Source organism: Aotus nancymaae, unplaced genomic scaffold (genome assembly GCF_030222135.1).
Source record: "Aotus nancymaae isolate 86718 unplaced genomic scaffold, 86718_ANA_hifiasm-v0.15.2.pri h1tg000040l, whole genome shotgun sequence".
In the NCBI taxonomy this organism is placed as follows: domain Eukaryota; kingdom Metazoa; phylum Chordata; class Mammalia; order Primates; family Aotidae; genus Aotus; species Aotus nancymaae.
Window position 1 is genome coordinate 82,756,660 of NW_026988454.1, and position 24,251 is coordinate 82,780,910.

At 37.0% G+C, this 24,251-nt stretch overlaps 1 protein-coding gene across 4 annotated transcripts in view; it reads right to left on the bottom strand.

Annotated features, from left to right (window-relative positions):
- The window catches only part of LOC105728440 (cytochrome b5 reductase 4), a 122,935-nt gene that overhangs the window by 80,835 nt on the left and 17,849 nt on the right, over positions 1-24,251 (bottom strand). For all 4 annotated transcript variants that reach the window (XR_001110023.3, XM_064360879.1, XM_012468816.2 and 1 more), the window contains exon 3: positions 4,920-5,020. Coding sequence is in view for 3 of the 4 variants with exons in the window: in XM_064360879.1 (XP_064216949.1) it covers positions 4,920-5,020 (101 nt within the window). In the remaining variant the exon portion in view is untranslated. The remainder of the gene's footprint in view (positions 1-4,919; positions 5,021-24,251) is intronic.

Below are 24,251 nucleotides of genomic sequence, written 5' to 3' on the forward strand. Positions count from 1 at the left end.
GAAACAAAGACAGAGAGAAAGAGAGAAAGAGAGAGAGAGAGGGAGAGAGGGAGGGAGGGAGGAGAAAAGAAAAGAAAAGAAAGAAAGCTACGGATAAATCTAACCAAAGAGATGAAAGATCTCTACAAGTAAAACTACAGAACAGTGGTGAAAGAGGACACAAACAAATGGAAAGATACATTATGTTCATGTATCAGAAGAATTAGTTAGTATCAATCAGAATGAACATATAGACCAAAGCAATATACAGAATCAGTGTACTCCTTATCAAAACACCACTATTATTTTTCACAGAAATAGAAAAAAAAAATCCTAAAATTCATATGGAACCAAAAAACCACCAGAATAGCCAAAGCAATCCTGAGCAAAATGAACAAAGATGGAGGCATCATACTACCTGATTTCAAAATATATTACAAGGCTATAGTAAACAAAACAGCATTGTATTGGTATGAAAGCAGACACATAAACAAACAGAACAGAAGAGAGAACCCAGAAATACATCCACGTATTTACAGCCAACTGATTGTCAACAATGGTGTCAAGAACATACACTGAGGAAAGGATACACTCTTCAATAAATGGTGCTGGGAAAATTGAATGTCCATATGCAGAAGAATGAAAATGGGCTCCAATCTCTCACCATATAAAAAATCAACTCAAAATGGATTAAAGACTTAAACATAAGAGCCAAAACTGTAAAAACCACTAGAAGAAAATACTGGAAAAACACTTCATGACATTGGTCTAAACAAAGATTTTATGGTTAAGACCTCAAAAGCACAGACAACTAACACAAAAATAGATAAATGTAACTACATTAAACTTAAAAGCTTCTACACAGCAAAGGAAATAAGAGAGTGAAGAGACAACATGTTGAATGGGAGAAAATACCTATAATCTATTTATTTAACAAGGACTGATATCCTGAAAACATAAGGAACTCAAACAACTCAAAAAAAAAAATCCCATTAAAAAGTTGGCAAAAAGGCTGGGCATGATGGCTCACACCTGTAATCCCAGCACTTTGGGAGGCTGAGGCAGGTGGATCACTAGGTCAGGAGATCGAGAACATCCTGGCCAACATGGTAAAACTCTGTCTCTACTAAAAATACAAAAATTAGCCAGATGTAGTGGCATGCATCTGTAGTCCCAGCTACTCAGGAAGCTGAGGCAGGAGAATCACTTGAACCCAGGAGATGGAGGTTGCAGTGAGCTGAGATCACGTCACTGCACTCCAGCCTGGGTGACAGAGCGAGACTCTATCTCCAAAAAAAAAAAGGTAGGCAAAGAACATGAATAGACAATTCCCAAAAGATGACAAGCAGCTCATGAGTATATGAAAAAATGCTCAATATCACCGATCATCAAGGACATGCAAATCAAAACCATAATGAGATATCATCCTATCCCAGTTAGAATGGCTATTACTGAAAAAAAAAAATTATAATAATAGATGCTGGTGAGGATGTAAAGAAAAGGGAACTCATACACTGTTCTTGGGAATGTAAATTAGTATAACAATTATGGAAAATAGTATGGAGATTACTCAAAAAACTAAAATATTAATAGAACTACCATATAATCCAGCAATCCCACTACTGGGTATCTAACCAAAGGAAAAGAAATCAGTACATCAGACCAGGCGTGGTGGCTCACGCCTGTAATCCAAACACTTTGGAGGCCATGGCGGGTGGATCACCTGAGGTTGGGAGTTCAAGACCAGCCTGACCAACATGGTGAAACCCCGGCTTAAAAATAAATAAATAAATAAATCAGTACATCAAAGAGATACCTGCAAATTTGCATGTTTACTGCAGCACTATTCACAACAGCAAAGACATGCAATCCACCTAAATGTCCACAAACAAGGAATGGATAAAGAAAATGTGCAATAATATATGCATACAATAGAATACTATTTGGCCATAAAAAAGAATGAAACTATGTCACTTGCAGCAACATGGAAGGAACTGGAGATTATTACATTAAGTGAAATAACACAGACACAGAAAGACAAATATTGAATGTTTTCACTCATAAGAGCTACAAAATTTGATCTCACTGGCATAGAGAACAGAATGATAGATATCAGAGGCAGGGAAGGGTGCAAATCAAGATCCATATTAGGAATATTTACCCTGATATATTCTTTGAGGACTGCAAATGCCAGGCTACTGACTGTAAATTTACTTCCCTGTCAGTGGTGAGCCATTGAGAACTGCAGAGCAAGGTGCTAAGATGATTGCCTTTAAGAAAGCTAATCTAGCTGTCATGTTACCTAAATTGGTACTGAAGGTAAAGGTATCAAGATAGTATTAAAATAATACAGCTACAGATGGTGAACTAAAGCAGTGGGAAGAAAGAAAAAGGTAATGTTTAAAGACGGATCATAGGATGTGGCCAGTGATTGGACTAGGGCACAATGAGAGATGAAAAACATTACTCAGGGGCTTCAAGTCCCCATTACAAGAAACAGGAAACAGAAAAAAAAAAAGAGGAAAGAAAATGACTTGGTATTATTTTAGGGCATAATGAGCTGAAGTACAGGGCATCAAATTGCCCATCAGGTATTTGGAAATGCAATTTAAGAGGTCAGCAGTGGTATAAAAACAGAAATAGGACAATAAGGAGATTATTTACTATCATTTGTGCAGCTAAAATACTGGGCGCAAGTAAATTCTCATATTGAAAAATGCAAGTGTCATTGTAGTTTCTAGTTTACTTCTGTGGTGTGAGCAAGTCATAAATAATCTAAACATCACTGATCTTATTAAAGCCAAAGGGATTGCAATCTAATTGCTTTAAATCTAGCAATCTAGTAAATATTCTTTTAAATGCTAGAAAACTTAACAATATAGCACTTCTTGTGAATTCTCCAAAACGAGCTTTCCTTAAATAAGGTCTGTAAAACCTCATAACACTCAGGAACAGAAATAAGACTAGTCTTTATTGGAAATTCTTCCTGTGGCACAGTACCTTCAACATTAAGAGGTTACGAGGCATATTCAAGGGAAAAGTATAGCAGACAAGTTTTTAGGCAAATGTTCCTAAACCTTTCTATTTGGCTTGCATTGCTAGATAACAAATACCAGGCCAGGCATGGTGGCTCAAGCCTATAATCCCAGCACTTTGGGATGCTGAGGCAGGCAGATTACTTGAGGCCAGGAGTTTGAGATCAGCCTGGCAAACATGGTGAAACCCCATTTTTAGTAGAGAACTAAAAATATAAAATTAGCCAGGCGTGGTGGCACAATCCTATAATCTCAGCTACTCAGGAGACTGAGGCACGAGAATTGCTTGAACCTGGGAGGCGCAGGTTGCAGTGAACCAAGATCATGTCACTGCACTCCAGCCTGGGGGACTGAGCGAGACTCTGTCTCATAGATAGATAGATAGGCAGGCAGACAGACAGAAAACAAATACCAAATGACAATGGGAACTTGCCTTACAACAGCAATAAAAACATTCCAAAGAGAATGCTGTTATGATCAATGAGCAAAGGACTTCTCCAACCCAGGAAGAACATTAACAGCAAATTAGATCCTGCCATTTAAGCAAATGCACTTAAGTGCTCTCAAACACAGTGGGCCCTTAAACAACACAGGTTTGAACTGCACAAGTCCTCTGATACCTCAGGACAGAAAGACCAACCACCCCCCCCACCCCCCGCCCACCATTTCTCTTCCTCCTCCTCAGCCTACTCAAGATGAAGATGAGGATGAAGACCTTTATAACAATCCACTTCCACTTAAGGAATAGTAAATGTATTTTCTCCTCCTCATGATTTTTCTTAATAGCATTTTCTTTTCTCTAGCTTACTTTATTGTAAGAATATAGTATATAATGCATACAGCACACATACATATATGTGTTAATGACTGTTGATGTGATAAGTAAAGCTTCTGTTCAACAGTAGACTGTTAGTAGTTAAGATTTTGGGGAGTCAAAAGTTACACATGAATTTTCTACTGCATGGGAGAGTGAGGGTGTCGGCACCCCAATGCCTACATTGTTCAAAGGTCAACCATATAAAACAAATTCTATTTCTGTTAACATGGCCAAAAAATCAAATTCTAAAATGGATGAGAAGAAGGAAGGAAAGAAATCAAATTATATTTGATCAAAAAACAGCTATAACATAACCCAACCTGATTCAGGTATCTTGAATGATAAAAATCCAGTATTATAACATGGTTAATCATCATTAAAATACAAAATAAAGCATATATGAGACAAAGGCAAATTTCTATCTTTCTAAAGATTGTTGTCTCAGAATAACAGCTCAGCAAACTGATAGTAATCAACATTCTGTATAACTTTTAAATAGTTTAAGAGATAATGCTAGTTTTTAATAAATATAAGAGGAAGAGTGACTAATTTAAATATCTTTTGAGATAACCTATACAGAATCTCTGCTATCATGCTAGGAAAAATAAGTTTCTATTCATTAGTCAGCCTCAGTGAATGCTACATAAATGCAAATTCAGTATAGAGCAGTAAGCTGAATATACAGCAATCCCTAGGTGACAAAGGACTAAGAGAAAAGAAGCTAAGTGACTTAAAGTGATTCAGCAAGTTACCAGTGGATCCCAATGTTCCTTTTTTCAACTGTCACTACCCCCACCAAGCCAATCATGATTAAAACTAATCAAGACTGAATAAATACTTACCAACAAAGGAGGCAGCAAACATTTAAGACCCCTAGTCACAGATGTGAAACATCTCTAAAATTTTAATAACTCAAAGTCAAATTAAATGAACAACTGCTACCTGTGAGCATCTTCCCACACTTCAAAATTCAAGCCAACACATCTGGAATTTATGCAACTATTTTCTTTCTTTCTACAAATGTCACACTGGTAAATCTAAGAGTACTCTTCTACTGGAATACTTCAGTTACTTTCAGCACATCTTACCTGATCAAAAAGTTCAGTACCATCTGATCCTGCTGCTCTCATTAGTTCATCTTCTCCACCAGGATGATACTCCATATAAGGGCTGACATTATAAACGAAACCTATATCAAAGCGAGCAGAAATAATATCCTAAATGAACTTCTTAAAAATTTTAAAACCTATAAGTTTCAGTAATATATTCCAATATATATTCCAAGTATATTCCATTTAATTAATCATTGATATTTCGAAGTATCAAGAACTGTAAAGGGTCTAAGATTTCACCATACTTGCAAGCAAACAACTTAACCTGCCACTTTCATGGGTCCTGGAAGGTAACATGAGACTCCTAGGTCAGAGACAAAGGAGAGGTTAGCAATCATATCAACAGCAGTAGTCAGAATATTAACATTTGTGTCAGTTCACTGAACCATAATTTCCAAGAGAGCTGTGTGAAGAGGGCCAGGTAATATCTGCTCACTCAATGTGCTGCATTACAGGAGAGGAACTCTGAGCTCAGGAAACTTGAATCTTTTATAAATATGCTTGCCCTTGTTCCTGAGGGAGACATTATCTTTATTATACAGAAGAATAAGCAAATCTGTCCTTTGTTCTAGAGGGAGACACTAACATTCAAGGTTTGCAATGCAAACATCCTTGAAAAGAGTGTCCAAAAATACAGTGCCTCTGTTCACAAGATGCGCAGAAATGCAAAAGAAAATTGCCTCCCAACACGAAATGATGAAATACTGTGTATATAATTTTTGAAAGTACACACAGGCACACACACAGAGCAAGAGAGAGAGAAACAAAGTGACTGCTACATATCTGAGACAGAGAGAGAGAGAGAGAAAGAGAGAGAGACAGAGAAAAACAAAGAAGTGACTACTACACAGCCGTAACATTTCCATTCCATGATCCTCTACTGCCCTGGTGGAGGAATCTGATGAAAAAAGAATCAAGCTCTAATCCATGTTTCTGATCATCTGAGCAAAGGGTAAGCAATGGTGACCACTTAGACATGCTCTGTGTAAAGGAAGCCCAACTCTTCTCAAAGATTATTATTCAGATTTTAATCTTTTTGTCTTCTCTAAATACTTATTTCATATATTCAACTATTCTTTATTTTTAAGAAAGAGGATCAGGGAACAACAAATACAAAATATCTCAATACATAGCTCTCCCAAGGAAATAAGTTTCTTTTTCATTCTTGAAAACTAGATAAATACTAGACAAATCTCGCCCTAAAAACATTGCAAAAGTGCAATAAGAACAATTTCTTTTTTTTTTAATATCCAGGACTATTTCCTCTTTATACGATGACTTCCATGAATTTAAATAACTTCAGATAACTTAAAATGTTCACTCTATACAATAATCTTGGAAGAAAAGAAGAGGTTGGATTTCAGACCCAAGAAAAGTACTGCAGTTTTTTTTACCAGATATATTTTAGAAAATAACCAACCAGTCCAGATTTCTTTATAAAATTTCCTAAAGTGAAGCACAAAGGAAGTAAATTCACAGAATTTTTCTTTCAGCAGCAAATAAGTCTAACAAAATTAGTTAAATTCCCTCATTTTTCCTTCCCCATATGCCTGGAGTCCCGTAAGATTTAGAAGGGTATTTCCCATTGTTTAATGCTCCAAAATACAGACACCAAAAATGTGAGTGGTAATCATTAGGATCAGAAGTATTCCCAATAGGCTTTTTAAGACAGAGGATACCTCCCAAACAAGAGTTCCAAACTTTCTCTGCAATCAAGTCCTGACTGGAGTTCTACAGTTTCTCAAGAACAATAAATCTACAACCCATGATCATCTGTAATGGAATTCCGTGAGTTTCAGGTAGCTTAAACAGCTATCCATGATGAGCACATAAAGCCTGAACATTTGATATATGTTCTCTGCTAACCTGCTAGCCCTTTACATTGATCCTTATACGTCACAATCTTACCTTTCTTTCTGATAGGGGCTAGGATCACTCTGTGGACATGAAGAGTATCCCATCCTTTTCAGATGAAAAAACAAAACAGGAAAGTCTATCCCTTACTATAAGGAATTAACACTGCTAAATAGTGTCTCAGTCCAAGATGCATTAGATCAGAAAGCACTTGGCTGTGTTAGTAATTTGCTAATTATGAAACTTAAACCTAGCCCCAAAAGAGAACAGGTGCATTTCCTCTGATTCAAGGCTCTTCTTCTTTCCTCTTTCTCTTTTTCTTAGCTCCCATTTTCCTCTTTTCAAAAGCATTTTCTAACAACTAAAAACTTGGACCCCAGATGTGGCAGAGAAATACAAATGTGAAAAACCAAACTTTATGCTTTTCCTTTATGCTTTACTTTACAGGTGTACCTCAGAGATACTGCAGGTTTGGTTCCAGACCACTGCAGTAGAGCAAATAAAGAAAGACATACTAATGTTTTGGTTTCCCAGTGCATATGAAAGTTATGTTTAGGACAGGCATGGTGGCTCATGCCTGTAATCCCAGTACTTTGGGTGTCCGAGGCAGGAGGACTGCTTGAGGCTAGGAGTTCAAGACCAGCCTGGGTAACATAGTGAGATCCTGTCTCTACAAAAAAATAAAATAAAAATTAGCCAGGCATGGTGGAGTGTGCCTGTAGTCCCTGCTACTCAGGAGGCTGGAGTGGGTGGATTGCTTGAACACAGAAGTTTGAGGCTGCAGTGAGCCATAATCATGCTACTGCACTCCAGCCAGGGAAACAGTGAGGCCCCGTTTCTAAAATATATAACAATTATGTTTACACTACACTGTAGTCTATTAAGTGTGCAATAACATTATATCTAAGACAATAATATACATACCTTTATTAAATATACTTTATTGATAAAAAATGCTTATAATCATCTGAGCCTTGAGTTACATTTTGCTGGTAGAGAGTCTTGACTTGATGTTGATGGTTGCTGACTAATCAGCATGGTGGATGCCTAAGGTCAAGGTGGCAATTTCTTAAAATAAGTCAACAGTAAAGTTTGCCATATCAACTGACTCAACCTTTCATGAGATATTTCTCTGTAGCATGCAATGTTGTTTGATAGCATTTTACTCACAGGAGAACTGCTTCCAAAATTGGTGTCAGTCCTCTCAAACCTTGCTGCTGTTTTATCAACTAAGTGTATGTAATAGTCTAAATCCTTTGTTGTCATTTCAACAATGTTCACGGTATCTTCCACCAGGAGGAGATTCCATCTCAAGAAACCACTCTCTTTGCTCTTCCCTAAGAAGTTACTCTTCATCCATTCAAGTTTTATCATGCAGCAGTTTCAGTCACATCTTCAGGCTTTTCTTCTAATTCTAGTTATCTAGCTGATGTCACATCTACAGTGACTTCCTCCACTGACGTCTTGAACCCTTCAAAGTCATCCATGAGGGGTGGAATCACCTTCTTCCAAACTCGTATTAATGATGATACTTTGACCTCCTCTCATAAATCACAAATCTTAATGGCATCTAGAATGGCGAATCTTTTCCAGAAGATTTTCAATCTACTTTTCCTAGATCCATCAGAGGAATCACTATCTATGGCAATCAGAGCCTTCCAACCTTGATTGATGGGATAAAGGGTGGACACTGTGTTAGAAGGTGATACAGTTTGGATATTTGTCCCAGCTCAAATTTCATGCTGAAATGTAATCCTCAACGCTGGAGGTGGGGCCTGCTGGAAGGTGTTTGGATCATGGGGGGCAGAACCGTCATGGCTTGGTGCTGTCTCCATGATAGTTCTCACAAATCTGGTCATTTAAAAGTGTGTGGCACCTCCATCCCTCCTCTTTTTCTTCCTTCTGCTTTTGCTATGTGATGTGCCTGCTCCTGCTTTGCCTTCCGCATAGTTAAAGTTCTCTGAGACTTCCCAAGAAGCTGATGCCAGCGCTATTTCCTGTACAGCTTGCACAACCATGAGCCAATTAAACCTCTTTTCTTTATATATTACCTAGTCTCAGGTATTTATTGACAGTAATGCAAGAACAGCTTAATAGAGAAGGCATGATGAACATTGCTATCAGACCTCTTGGGTGACCCAGTGGCAATGTCAATGAGCAGTAGTAATTTGAAAAGAATCTTGTTTAATGAGCAGTAGGTCTCAACATTGAACTTAATATATATTCAGTAAACCATGCTATAAACACTGATGTGCTATCATCCAAGCTTTGTTGTCCAATTTATAAAGCACAGGCAGGGTAGATTTATATAATTCTTAAGGGCCCTAGGATTCTTGGAACAGTAAACAGACATGACTTCAAGTCACCAGCTGCATTAGGCCTTAACAAGAGAGTCAGACTGTCCTTTGAAGCTTTGAAGCCAGGCATCGCCTCTCTAGTTGTGAAATTCCTATGTGGCATCTTCAGCCAATAGAAGACAATTTAATCTATATGGAAAATGTGTTGTTTTGTGTATTCACCTACGTCACCAATCTTAGCAGACCTTCTGGATAACTTGCAGCTTCTACATCAGCACTTGATGCTTCACTTTGCACTTTTATGTTATGAAGATGGCTTCTTTCCTTAAACCTCACCAACCAACCTTTGCTAGCTTTTAACTTTTCTTCTGCAGCTTCCTCATCTCTCTCAGCTTTCCTAGAATTGAAGACAGTTAGCATTTTGCTCTGGATCAGGTTTTGCCTTAAGAGAATATTGTGGCTGGTTTAATCTATCCAGACCATAAAAGCTTTTCCCATATCACCAATAAGGCTGTTTTGCTTTCTTATCATTCATATGCTTACTGGGATAGAACTTTTAACTTCCTTCAAAAACTTTTCCTTTGCATTCACAGCTTAACTAACTGTGTGGCACTAGTGGCATAACTTTCAGCCATTTTTAGCTTTCAACATGCCTTCCTCACTAAGTTTAATCTTTCCTAGTTTTTTATTTGAAGTGAGAAATATGCAACACTTCCTTTACTTGAACACTCAGAGGCCAATGTAGGGATATTAATTGTCCTAATTTCAATATTGTTGGGTCTTAGGGAATACAGTGGCCCAAGGAGAGGGACAGACAGGAATTGTCAGTTGGGGAACTAGTGAGAACATACACATTTGTCCATTCAGTTTACCACCTCTTATGGGCTCGGTTTGTGGCACTCCAAAACTATTACAATAGTAATATCAAGATCACTGATCACAGATCACCATAACAGATACAATAATAATGAAAAAGTCTGCAAGAACTATCAAAGTATGACATAGAAACATGAAGTGAGCACATGCTCTTGGGAAAATCGTGCCAAAAACTTGTTAGACACAGGGTTGCCACAAATCTTCAACTGGTAAAAAATCCATTACTTGCAAGATACAATAAAGTGAAGCATAATAAAACAAGGTATGTCTGTACTCTATTTGTACCATATATGGCTTTTAGAAATTAAATCTCTCTTGTGCAAGGTTCTAGCCTCCTATGAGTTCCACCTGGGTTTTAGAAACTAATTTTGTAACTGCCGATTTTTCCAGTGGTACAATTTTATTAACTTATTCCCACATCTCTAGTTGCTCACGTCTGGCAGATCTGGGCATTCAATTACTCATTAAATATAAATAAATAATAATTATGGGCCAACAGACATAATCTCAAATTGATACCAGGTTATTAGTGAATTCTGCAAAACCTAAATCCTAATAACATTAAGAGCAAAAATGGGCTGAAACAGATTCATGAAACACCAATCCTACACGGAGCAAGACTGGACTGTAACCAAAGACTCCTCGTCACAATCCAACTGGTATTTTTAGATCATTTACATGGATGATCTTCAGTGGCAAAGGGGAATTTAGGGAGAATACCTATCTATCCATCCATCCATCCATTCATCCATCCTCCCACCCCCCCACCCATCTACCCATCCCCTCCTTTATGCTGATACTTTTTTTTTGTCTGTGTTTTGTTTTTTAAACTCTAACCAGGAGCAGGCACAAAAAAAGGACTGAGAACTGTTCAGAAGAGCCAATTATTAAAACTAAAATACACCACTTCTATTAGGAAGGTATAATTCAATGTTTAAATAAATCATTTTTAAATGCCCTAGTAATATGAGTGTTACATTGTATAGCTAATTTATCATAGCAGACAGACAGCACAATTTAAGGCATATATTCAGAACAACAACTACATTGAGTTTCACTCTTCTAAAAAAAAATTATACTTTAAGTTCTGGGATACATGTGTAGAACATGCAGATTTGTTACATAGGCATATACATGTCATGGTGGTTTGCTGCATCCATCAACCCGTCATCTACATTAGGTATTTCTCCTAATGTAGCTATCCCTCCCATAGCCTCCGACCAACCAACAGGCCCTATCCCCTCTGTGTATCCATGTGTTCTCACTGTTCAACTCACACTTATGAGTGAGAATGTGTGGTGGTTGGTTTTCTGTTCCTGTGTTAGTTTGCTGAGAATGATGGTATCCAGCTTCATCCATGTCCCTGCCAAGGACATGAACTCATCATTTTTTATGGCTGCATAGTATTCCACGGTGTATATGTGCCACATTTTCTTTACCCAGTCTTTATCATTGATGGGCATTTGGGTTGGTTCCAAGTCTTTGCTATTGTGAATAGAGTTGCAATAAACATATGTGGGCATGTGTCTTTATAGTAGAATGATTTATAATCCTTTGGGTATATACCCAGTAAAGGGACTGCTGGATCAAATGGTATTTCTAGTTCTGATCCCTGAGGAATCACCACTCTGTCTTCCACAATGGTTGAACTAATTTACATACCCAGGAACAGTGTAAAAGCGTTCCTATTTTTCCACATCCTCTCCAGCATCTGTTGTCTCCTGACTTTTTAATGATCGCCATTCTAACTGGTGTGAGATGGTATTATACTGTGGTTTTGAGTACATTTCTCTAATAATCAGTGATGATGAGCTTTTTTTCATGTTTCTTGGCCACATAAATGTCTTCTTTTGAGAAGTGTCTGTTCATATCCTTTGCCCACTTTTTGATGGGGTGGTTTTTCATTATAAATTTAAGTTCCTTGTAGATTCTGGATATTAACCCTTTGTCAGATGGATAGATTGCAGAAATTTTCTTCCATTCTGTAGGTTGCCTGTTCACTCTGATAGCAGTTTCTTTTGCTGTGCAGAGGCTCTTCGGTTAAATTAGATCCCATTTGTCTATTTTGGCTTTTGTTGCCAATGCTTTCGGTGTTTTAGTCATGAAGTCTTTGCCAATGCCTATGTCATGAATGGTATTGCCTAGGTTTTCTTCTAGGGTTTTTACGATTTTAGGTCTTAAATTTAGGTCTTTAATCCATCTTGGGTTAATTTTTGTATAAGGTGTAAGGAAGGGTTTCAGTTTCAGTTTTCTGCATATGGCTAGCCAGTTTCCCCAACACCATTTATTAAATAGGGAATCCTTTCCTCATTTCTTGTTTTTGTCAGTTCGTCAAAGATCAGATGGTTGTAGATGTGTGGTATTATTTCTGAGGCCTCTGTTCTCTTCCATTGGTCTATATATCTGTTTTGGCACCAGTACCATGCTGTTTTGGTTACTTACACTGAGTTTCACCAGGCAATGTACAGGTAGTACCTGTTCTTAATATCTTTTCATACTAAATTACCTCTTTTGTGTTGTATCTGCAATTCTGAGCTCTTAAACAAGTTCTCAGAATAAAAATTACCCATTTAAAAATTACCAGTGAATACTTTGTATTGTTAGAAATATAAACTTCAAAATCACAGAATAACAGCCTTAAAGACTAGGAGAACTTTAAGGGCAATTTTTAGCCTCGTCTCTCATCCAGTACAGGCTTTATCTCTACAAAATCTTACAGATAGAGCATCATCCAGCATCTGTTTGAACAGATCCAGTACCTAGTAACTCACTACTTCTTTTAAAAGCTTAGTTCAAGGATCAATATCACTTTTATACCTAAAAATTAATATTGCCTTTTTATGCAGAAAGAACTCTTTCTCTTTTGAAAAACACTGCCTATAGTATTTCATTTGTGTCTTTTATATTTATTTGTTTTTAATTTAACCCCAATTGCCTCTGATAAAGACTGTGGGCATCCTATAATAAAATATTTAAATTTCAGTTCATGAAAGTTTGTGTGTGAAAACTTTAAAAACCTAAAACAAAATGTGTAGAAGAAAAGAAAGTATACCAACTGTCTAAGCTCACTAACAGCCTTACTATGAGCATTTAATATAGTCCTGAACTTTCCAGCAGCGAAGGCCAAATGAGACACTAATAACAGTGGTCTCATTATCTAATTTTAAAAATTACTAAAATTAAAACAGAAAAAGAAGACTTTTTAGCTCATTAGTTCTTTAAAAGGGAGTAACTCTCGATATTGTGAAGAATTATGAGTCCTTATAAAGGGAATACTAACCACATAACAGATATTACAATTTAACAGTACACAGAAACATTCCTCATGTGGCATAACTCTCATCTTCCCTACCCCTGGGTAGCCAATAGTCTACCTTCTGTCTCTATAGATTTGCATATTCTGGACATTTCATATAAATGGGATCATACGATACGTGGTCTTTGTGACTGACTTCTTTCAAATAGGATAGTGTCTTCAGGGTTCATCCATGATGTTGCATGTATTAGTATTTTCTGTTTTTATGGATGGATAACATTTCTTCTATGGATATACCACATTTTATTTATCTATTTATCAGTGGATGAGCATTTGGGCTGGTTCCACTTTGCTACTGTTTAAATATTTGTCCCTTCTAAAATTCATGTGGAAATTTAATCCCCAATGTGGCAGTACTGAATGGTAGGGCCTTTAAGAAGTGATTGGGTCATGAGGGCAGATTCATGAATTAATGGATTAGTGGGTTCATGAAAGTGGGAGTGGTGGCTTTATGAAAAGAGGAAGAGAGACCTGAGCTTGCATGCTCAGTCCCCTCACCATGGGATGCCCTACACTGCATCAGGACTCTACAGAGAGTCCCCACCAGCAAGAAGGCTCTCACAAGATGCAGCCTGTTGACCTTGGACTTCTGAGCCTCTATAGCTGTAAGAAATAAACTCCTTGTCTTTATAAATTACCCAGTTCCAGGTATTCTGTTATAAGCAGTAAAAAAAATAAATAAATAAAAATTTTAAAAAATGAACTAAGGCACAGTTTTTGGCCATCATGAATAATGATATTAACATTCATGTACAAGTTTTTGTCTTATGTTTTCATTTCTCTTGAGTATATTTGAGTATATATACCTAAAAGTAAATTTGGTGGGTCAGAGAGTATTCTATATTTAACCTTTTGAGGCACTGCCAGACGGCTTTCCATTCTTACCAGCAATAGACAGAGGTTCCAATTTCAGAGAACTCTTTTTAAGTCACTATTCTGACTCTCCACAGAGAGGAAAAGCCATCTATAGAACCTGAATCATGTCACAAATAGCTCAGAAGACTGAATTCAGAACTGGATTACAGCATGCTCCAACTTAATCTCACACCTAGCTCTATATAACAGGGTTTGGTTAAAGGCAGCACAATGTAAGATTAAAGTGATATTTTATACCTACTAATCTATCTTCCAGATGAAATTCCCACAAATTTTCAGGTTAGGTAACCATACATGTGAACTATAATGGCTCACCAATAAGCAGTGAACTCTATCACCATGGTTCAGGCCAGACATCCACTAACTAATAATTTTTCATTTCTTCTTTGTTAACTTCTGTAAGTCAGAGAGACTCAAAATATGGTCTAGGGACTCTTGAGGGAGCCTAAGACCCTTTTGGTGGCTCAAGGTCAAAAATTCTTCATAGTAATAAGACATCATCTGTCTTTTCCTATTCTAGTTCTTTCACAAGTGTAGAGTTTACAAACTACTACATGACATGTGATATAAGATAGAATATCAAAGGTGCCACGAGAATATAGCTGTCTTCTATTAAGCCACACATTAAAGATATTTGCCAGAATGTAAAACAATGCCACTTTTCTATTTTTTATTTTGGGAAATAAATATTTTTCATAAACACAGGTACTATTTATGATAACATATAGTGGGTTCATTATTTGTAAAATTATTTAAAAATATTCTTTATATTTCCTAATTTTTGAAAGATAAATACCGATATGTCATAAAAAAAAGCCCTTTGGAGTCCTCAATAATTTTTAAAAGAATAAAGATATTTTAAGACCAAAAAGTTTGAGAACCACTGTTTTAAGTAAAAGTGGTACTTCTGTAATAAGATCAAAAAATAATTTTGGCTTTTGAAATTCAAACAAATATTTAACTCCAAAGTCCATATTATATTCATTCAACAAAAATTCATTTAATGACTATCATGCATGTGCCAAATATTATGCCAGTATACTACAGCATTCTTGCAATTATTCAGCACTGTTCATTTCCTGTCTATAAAATAAATGAGGGGAAAAGATGTATTCACATGATAAAATTATGGTGTATTTCACTGTATTCAAATGCGCGGGTTGATTGTTACATACTGTGACTACTTTGCCATCTTGTGTTCAGTAAAGAAACTGCACATTATTGTAATTACTTCCTGTCTACTGTTGAGGAAAGGTGTTAAAATACGCAACTGTGGTTGAGGATTTTAATCCTACCGCTCAATTCAATCAGTGTTAGCTTCAAGCCTTGTTAGCTTCACGCCTTTTGAATCTTTGTTATCACCGGCATAAACAGTTTTCCTAATGAAAAGACCCTTTTTATCATTATAAAATGTCTTTATCTCTGGTAAGACTCTTTGTCTCATAATCCTTTTTAACAGATATTAATATAATCCAATCAACAATAAAACTTACTCGTTGGATAGTATACTTTTTCCAAACATTTACTTTTAACCTATTTGTGTTTTTGAAGTATATCTCTTATAGACATCATGTAGTCAGGTCTTGATAATACATATATTTACACATGGGTGCACACATAATCTCTATCTTACCTATGTGTTAGAGTGTTTGATTCATTTACACTAAATTATTAGTGTGGGAGATTTTACTAATCTCCCTCCCAACCCCAAGTTTTCTGTTTACGTCTCTGCTTCTCTTTTCCCGAATTCTTTTGAGTTAACCAAACTTTTTTAGAATTTCATTTTATTTCATCAGTTGGCTTTTTGGCCTTCCTCTTTAAATTATTTTTTACGTGATTGTTCTAGGAATTGTAGTATATATCCTCAACTTTTGCCTGCTTATTTAAGAGTTAATATTTTATGCTTTCCTACCTAAGAACCATTTACTGCTAATTCCTATCCTTTAACTCCACAATACAATGTTAAAACTTTTGCTTTAAATAGTCATGTATTTTTATAAAATGAATAGGACGAAAAGTAGTATTTTCTCTTAGTCACATATTTACCACCTCCTAAACATCTGAACTTCTTTTTCATTTATTTATTTTTGAGATGGAATCTTGCTCTGTCTCCCAGGCTGTAGTGCAGTGGCAGGATCTCAGCTCATGGCACTCTCCGCCTCTCGGGGTCAAGTGATTCCCCTGCCTCAGCCTCCTGAGTGGCTGAGACTACAGGTGCGTGCCACCACACCTGGCTAAATTTTTTGTATTTTAGGAAAGATGGGGTTTCACCATGTTGGCCAGGATGGTCTCGATATCCTGACCTCATGATCTGCTCGTCTCAGCCTCCCTAAGTGCTGGGATTACAGGCATGAGCCACCACACCCAGCCAATATCTGAACTTCTATCTGGTATCACTACTTTTCAACCTGATGAACTTCTTTTAGCATCTCTTACGTTGCAGGTCTACTGGTAATAAAATTCCAGTTTTGGTTTATCTGAAAAAGTCTTTATTTCATCTTCATCCTTAAGGAATTCTGTCTCTTTACGGATTTAGAATTTAGGGTTGATGATGTTATTTTTTCTTCAGCAGTCGTTTTTATTATTTCCTAGTGTGTTTTCTCTGGCAGCTTTCAAGATTGTCTCCTTATTGTTAGCTTTTAGCTGTTTAAATATGATGTACCTAGATATTATTTTCTTTCTATTGATTATGTTTAGATTTGCCAAGCCTCTGAAAGTACAATTTATGTCTCTCACCAAATTTGTAAAATATATGGCTACTATGTTTTCAAATAGAATTTCAATGACACATTTATTAAACATTTTTATTTTGTCTGATAGGCCCCTGAGTCCCTGTTCATTTTATTTCTGATTATTTTCCTCTCTGTTCTTCAGATTTGACAATTTCTAGTCATCTATCTGCAAGTTTATTAAGTCTTTTCTATGTTACCTCCAATCTGCTACTAACCCCACTCAACAAATATGTTATTTCATATATTTTTCAATTCTAGAATTCTATTTTCTACTTTCCATTCTTCGAGAGTTCCTATTTTTTGTTCATTATATCCATGTTTTGGGGTTTTTTCTGTTGCCCAGGCTGGAGTGCAGTGGTGCAATTTCGGCTCACTGCAACCTCTGCTTTTCGGGTTCAAGCGATTCTCCTGCCTCAGCCTCCTATCTGGGACTACAGGAGTGTGACACCATGCTCAGCTAATTTTTTGTATTTTCAGTAGAGATGGGGTTTCACTGTGTTAGCCAGGATGGTCTCAATCTCCTGACCTCATTATCTGCGCACCTTGGCCTCCCAAAGTGCTGGGATTACAGGAGTGAGCTACCGCGCCTGGCCTATACCCATATATTCTTTTACTTACTTAGCACAGTTATAAATAGTGCTTTAAAATACTTGCAAACTAAGTTCAACATCTGGATCATCTCAGGGTCAGTCTCCAATAACTGCCTTTTCTCCTGAGTACATCTAGTAACTTTGGATTATATTCTGGCCTTATAAATATGTTGTAGAAACTTTGGATTCTGCAATATTCCTGCAAAGATTATTGACTGTTTTAGTAGGCAATTAACTTGACCGGACACAACACAACTCCAAACTGTTTCCCCTTTGGTAGAAACAAGTTAAAATCCAAGATAAATGAATTTTATAACAAATTCAAGTAAATGTGGTCTTGGTATATTCAGGAATGGTAACTAGAAAGGCTTAAAAGGTGTTAGGACAATAGATAACTTAGGACTTCTAAATTAAAAGTGTTCATTTGTCTCCTACAGTCCTAAAAACTTTCTAAAATGACTGTAAAGGATAAATAAGACATAAAATCACAGAGATATAGAAATCAGAAGAGATGATAGAAACTAAGTTCTGGAAGCCTGAAAACCAAATGGATGAGTGATAACATGCTTAGCAGAATGAAAAAAGGTGAAAATAAAGCTTATGTATAAGGTGGAGAGGAACATCTATAAAAACCAGTTTGTTCAAGAGAACCCCCAAAAGGTACAGGAATTAGAGATTCCAGGTAGTTCTGAAAGTCATAGTGTAGGAAGGTATCGAATTCAATATAAGAAGCAGTATGAGGCTGGGTGTGGTGGCTCAAGCCTGGTAATCCCAGCACTTTGGTAGACCAAGGAGTTGGGGACTGCTTGAGGACAAAAGTTCGAGACCAGCACAGGCAACAAAGCAAGACGCTGTCTCTATACAAAATTTAAAAATTAGCCAGCCACGATGGCATGCACCTGTAGTCCCAGGTGAGGTGAGAAGATCAGGAGGCTGAGGTGAGAAGATCACTTGAGCTCAGGAGTTTGAGGCTGCAGTGGGCTAGTATTGCACCACTGCACTCCAGCCTGGGCAACAGAGCAAGACCCTGGCTCTAAAGAAAAAAAACAAGAAAGAAAAAGAAAAAATGGTAGTATAATCCTTAAATCCTCTCTGGCATATCCCACACAACCAAGCAACAACCCTCCTATCCAACCTTGTGAAAAGTCTAGGTGTGCTCTCTGGAGAAAATAAACCAGAGAGACATTACACTCAGTGAAATAGACATATTTGAAGTGAGGAAGAGGAATGAACTAAAAACAAGAAGTAAAAATTTTACGTGTCAAAACATTATGATCCACCTCCTACTAACACCACCTATTCCTAAACAACTCCCAGGACACTGATTTGTAGATGACTGTAGGATTCTTCTTAGTGAGAGTAGACCAGCCCAATATTGATGCCAATGCTGGAGGAAAAATATTTTTAAATAGCTACCTCCCTAATAAACAGAATGTGATAAAGGTATCTAAGCACTTCAGAAGGTTAACTAGGCATAATTATCAAAGATCATCTTATGTGACATTATTAGTACTAGGAAAAATAGCCTTGACATTTAACTAAAAGGAAATTGACCAGTAAAAGCATAAAAAATTAATCAGCAATCTAAACAATCAGTTACAATCTAAATGTTTTGAAAAAAAATTTATAAACTTCTCCTAGGGAGACCATAAGTCATTAGCAATGGCCATATTTACAATAATTAAATCGGATTTACAACTTACATCAATATTAGACAAGTAATCTCTTTTTTTTTAGCTTTCTCCACTGAATGATCTTCACACTTGTCAAAAATAAGTTATCCATATCTATATTTCTATCTTTATGCCAAATATCATTCTGTCTTGATTGTTGTCACATTATACTAGTCTTTAAATTAAGTAGTTTCAGCCCTCAAATGTGCTCTTCTTTCATAATATTGTTTTAGCTATTCTACATCATTTACATTTCCATAAAATTTTTGGAATCAACTTGTCAATTTCTCCAGAAACCCTGCTGGGATTTTGTTTGAGACTACATTCAATCTATAGATTGATTAAATCTATAAATTGGTATCTTAACTATACTGACTCTTCCAACCAATGGGCATGGCAAATTTTAGATTTGTTTAGTTTTTCTTTATTTCAGCAGTATTTTATAGTTCCCAGTGTGCAAATATTGAGCATTTTTTCATCATATTTATTTCTAAGAATTTTATATTTTTATGCTATTGTAAATAGTATTTTTAAAATATCAATTGCAGATTGTTGCTAGTATATTATAAATTTATATCAGAATTATATGCTGCAGTCTTGCTCAACTAACTTATTAGGGTTAGAAGCTTTTTCCGTAGTTTCTACAGGATTTTCTGCACAGACAATCATGTCATCTGAGATTAAGATGGTTTTAGTTCCTTGTTCCTAATTTGAATATTTTTTCCTCTTGGTTTATTGAAATGTCTAAAATCTCCAGTACATTGCAGAATAAAAGTGGTGAGAGCAAAAATGTCTTTTTCTTGCTCTAAGAGAAAGACTGGCTCAGTTTTTCACCATAAGTATGGCATCAGTTGCATGGTTTTTTTTTTTTTTTGGAAGAAAAAAAGGAAGAAAAAAAGAGGAAAAAAAAGAAGAGGAGGAAGAAAAAGGAAGAGAAAGAGGGAGAGAGAACGGGAGTATTGCTTTATTGCCCAGGCTAGAATGCAGTCTAAAAATGGGAATTGAAAACCTCTTTTATGCCAATAATTATGCTTAACAATGGAGACAGGAAGGAATAAGGGAAGAAAATAACAAACAAGCAGCCAACCAATATTTCATTTAAACCCATGAAATGCTATGCAATTACTGAGGAGTGATTTACTTCCAATAATGTAGTCACTTTTGGAATAGGTGTGATATGGTACTGATAAGAATGTATGTTTTGTGTATTTGAAGTGGAGAGTTCTATAAATGTTTATTAAGTTTATTTGTTCCGGGTCTGAGTTCAAGTCCTGGATATCCTTGTTAATTTTCTATCTCGTTGATCAGTCTAATATTGACAATGTGATGTTACAGTCTCTCATTATTATTGTGTGGGAGACTAAGTCTCTTTATAAGTCATTAAGAACTTGTCTTATGTATCTGGGTGCTCCTGTATTGGGTACGTGTATATATAGGATCGTTAGCTCTTCTTGTTGCATTGATCCTTTTACCATTATGTAATGTCCTTCTTTGCCTCTTTTGATCTTTGTTGCTTTAAAGTCTATTTTATCAGAGGTGAGAATTGCAACTCCTGCTTTTTATTTATTTATGTTTGCTCTCCATTTGGTTGGTAAATCTTACTCTGTCCCTTTGTTTTGAGTCTTTGTGTATCGTTACATGTGAGATGGGTCTGGATACAGCGTACCGATGGGTTTTGGCTTTTTATCCAGTTAATAATATATATGAGTTTAATACTGCCATTTGATGCTAGCTGGATATATTTTTTGAAAGGCTGATACTGGTTGCTCCTTTATATGTATAGTGCTTCTTTCAGAAGCTTCTGCAAAGCAGGCCTGGTGATGATGAAATCTCTAAGTACTTGCTTGTTTGCAAAAGATTTTATTTTTCCTTTGCTTTTGAAGCTCAGTTTGGCTGGATATGAAATTCGGGTTGAAAGTTCTTTTCTTTAAGGATGTTGAATATTGGCCCCCCACTCTTTTCTGGCTTGTAGGGTTCCTGCTGAGAGATCTGCTATAAGTCTGATAGGCTTCCCTTTGTGGGTAACCTGACCTTTCTCTCTGGCTGCTCTTAGTATTTTCTCCTTCATTTCAACCCTAATGAATCTGACGATTATATGCCTTGGGGTTGGTCTTCTTGAGGAATATCTTTGTGGTGTTCTCTGTATTACCTGGAGTTGAAGATTGTCCTGTCTTACTAGGTTGGGAAAGTTTTCCTGAATAATCTCCTGAAGAGTATTTTCCAACTTGGATTCATTCTCTTCGTCACATTCAGGTACACCTATCAAACGTAAATTAGGTCTTTTCACATAGTCCCATATTTCTTGGATACTTAGCTCATTCTTTTTTATCCTTTTTTCTCTAATCTTGACTTCTCATTTTATTTCGTTAGGTTGGTCTTCGAACTCTGATATCCTTTCTTCTGCTTGATCAATTCGACTGTTAAAACTTGTGCATACTTTGCGAAGTTCTCGTGTTGTGTTTTTCAGCTCCATTAATTCACCTATATTCCTCTCCAAATTGTCTATTCTCATTAGCATTTTGTCAAACCTTTTTTCAAAGTTCTTAGTTTCTTTGCATTGGGTTAGAACAAGTTCTTTTAATTCACAGAAGTTTCTTATCATCCACCTTCTGAAGCCTACTTCTGTTAATGGAACGCACTCATTCTCCATCAGGGCTTGTTCCGTTGCTGATGAGGAACTGTGATCCCCTGTAGAGGGAGAGGCATTCTGATTCTGGGTATTCTCAGCCTTTTTATGCTGGTTTCTTCCCATCATTGTAAATTTATCCACCTGTCGTCTTTGTGATTTCCAACTTTCAAATTAGGTTTCTGAGTGGACGTCCAACTTGTTGATTCCCAGTGCTGAAATCTGAGCAATCCACTGCACCGGCCAAAACAGCAGTGTTAAGATTGATGGTGCTTTGCTGCCCAGGAATCGGCCAAAGGGGATCCAGTCCCGCTCACTCCGCACCAAGAAGTGCCGCGCTGAGGTGCCAGCAAAACTGCCATGCCGGTCACAAGAGTCGCCCTGGCGACCCGTGGGGCTCCTCCGCTGGGAATCTCCTGGTCTGTGAGCAACAAAAATTCGTCTGAAAGTGTGGCATCCTCTCGTTCTCTGCACTTTCACTGGGAGCTACAATCCCGAGCTACTAGTGGTCAGCCATCTTGGATCTCTCTCTCCCAAGTAATCTCTTTTTTAAAAAAAATCAGTTTTCCTGCCTTCCTCCATCTCTTTTCAACTCCATGGGTTCATTTCCCTGGCTGTCTATGCCTTAGGTTTAACAGTGACAGTTAGCAGCACTTAACTACCTTTGCTGTTAGTCACTTGGACAGAAAAAAAAAAAAAACTGAAGCCAAATGAGTCTTCTGCTCTTGGCTATTTCCTATTTTCCAAAACAAGTCAGTTGTAAACATTCATTAAGATAAAATAAACTGAAGGAGTAGATTGTATGTTCCCATCACAAAAAAAAGGTATTTGAGGTGATCAATAGCTAATAACCCTGATTTGATCATTACACATATACTCATGTACTAAAATGTCACATGGTAGCCCATAAATATGTACAATTGTTATGTATCAATGAAAAATGAAAATTAAAAAACTGGGAAAAACGTAGAAAGCTCCAAGAAAACACTGCTCTCACCCTTAACAAAAAGGCAGACAATCCATTTAAAAAAATCATAAAATTCTGAGCCCATCAGAGAGGTGAGGTCATAAGGCAACCAGATGATCTAAATTCCAAAGGGTGACAAGCTTCTCTAAGGAGATGAACCACATGAACCATTTCAGCTTCAGCAGAGCACAGAAAAATGAGACGTTACCATAAAACAACTGAAATTTTAACCAACTCTAAGGGCCAAGTGCGCACTAGAGCCAATTTAGAATCCCTGAGAACCTCAAACACAAGGGGATTCTCTCACTCCTTGACAACTCTTTTTTCATCATCTTTCACATCTTGAGACGCTCATGAGAAATATTATGAGTAAAGCAGACCTGAAAAAGGCCCACTGGTAGCACAGTTGTGTAATACCTGCAGCAAGATTGGAGGGTAGTGCAAGTGTACAAAGAAAAGTTTATCCACACTTAAAGCCTATAGGAGTACAAGGTGATAATGAGCTACTGCTAGGGTGAAGTGGGAATTTCACCTATACCACAGATCCAATCTTGAGACAAAAGCCATCTACTGATGGGAAGGGGAAGTAAAGCCTCCCACTCTAGTCCTGTACTGAAAGGAGGCAAAGACTAACTGCTGTTAGAAAGAGTAGAAAACACACACTCTCCCTTATCCTGCACTGACACTAGGCAAATGCTAGCTAAATACAGGGGCAAGAACAGAAAATATACTCATACCTAGATTCGATATGAATACAAAACAGTGATCCTCTAGCACTGGAAAAGAGACAGGGAAAACTGTTCATATCCTAGAACCTTTGCCCTGCCTTTCCTGCCTGATACAAGACAAAGTCCAGCTGCCACAAAGGAAAGAAGCGTGAAACCTGCCTGCATTCTATATGCTGCATTGAGTAGGTTGCAGGGGTTATCTCCCCTTGGGGAAGAATAGAAGCAATGAGAAAGCTCATCCCCTGGGGCTCAGATGCATAAAACCTGTCTAAGATTGATGCTGAAACAGGAAAACTGCAAAACCCCTTCTGCCCCACCACAAGTCTTACACCAAATAACAAGTAACAGCATCTGCCTTTTGGAGAGGGGCAAGAGCCACGGAGAAAGATCCTACAGAGATATACAGGATAAGGTGTCAGCTAAGAGTAGAACAAGAACAATGGGGAAAAAAACCTCTAGCATTGCAGGCCCTGAATTAAAAGCAAGGTAGCAGTGGTCCACCACTGGAGGAATGTGAAGTCTGTGGTGCACTGATGGTAAAAATAGCAAAATATACTCCAAATCTAGCTCAACTACTTACTAGATTGACTCAACCTAACTACCTGTCAGAAAAAACAAATGTACTACACGTCTGAGTGTAAATACCACAGTTTCTGCTATTACTCTATATGTAATGTGTGACATTCAATCAAAAATTATAAGATGCATCTTTTTAAGAAGATAAAACAACTCATGGTCAGAAGAGAAAAGAGCAACACAACCAGACATGTGTT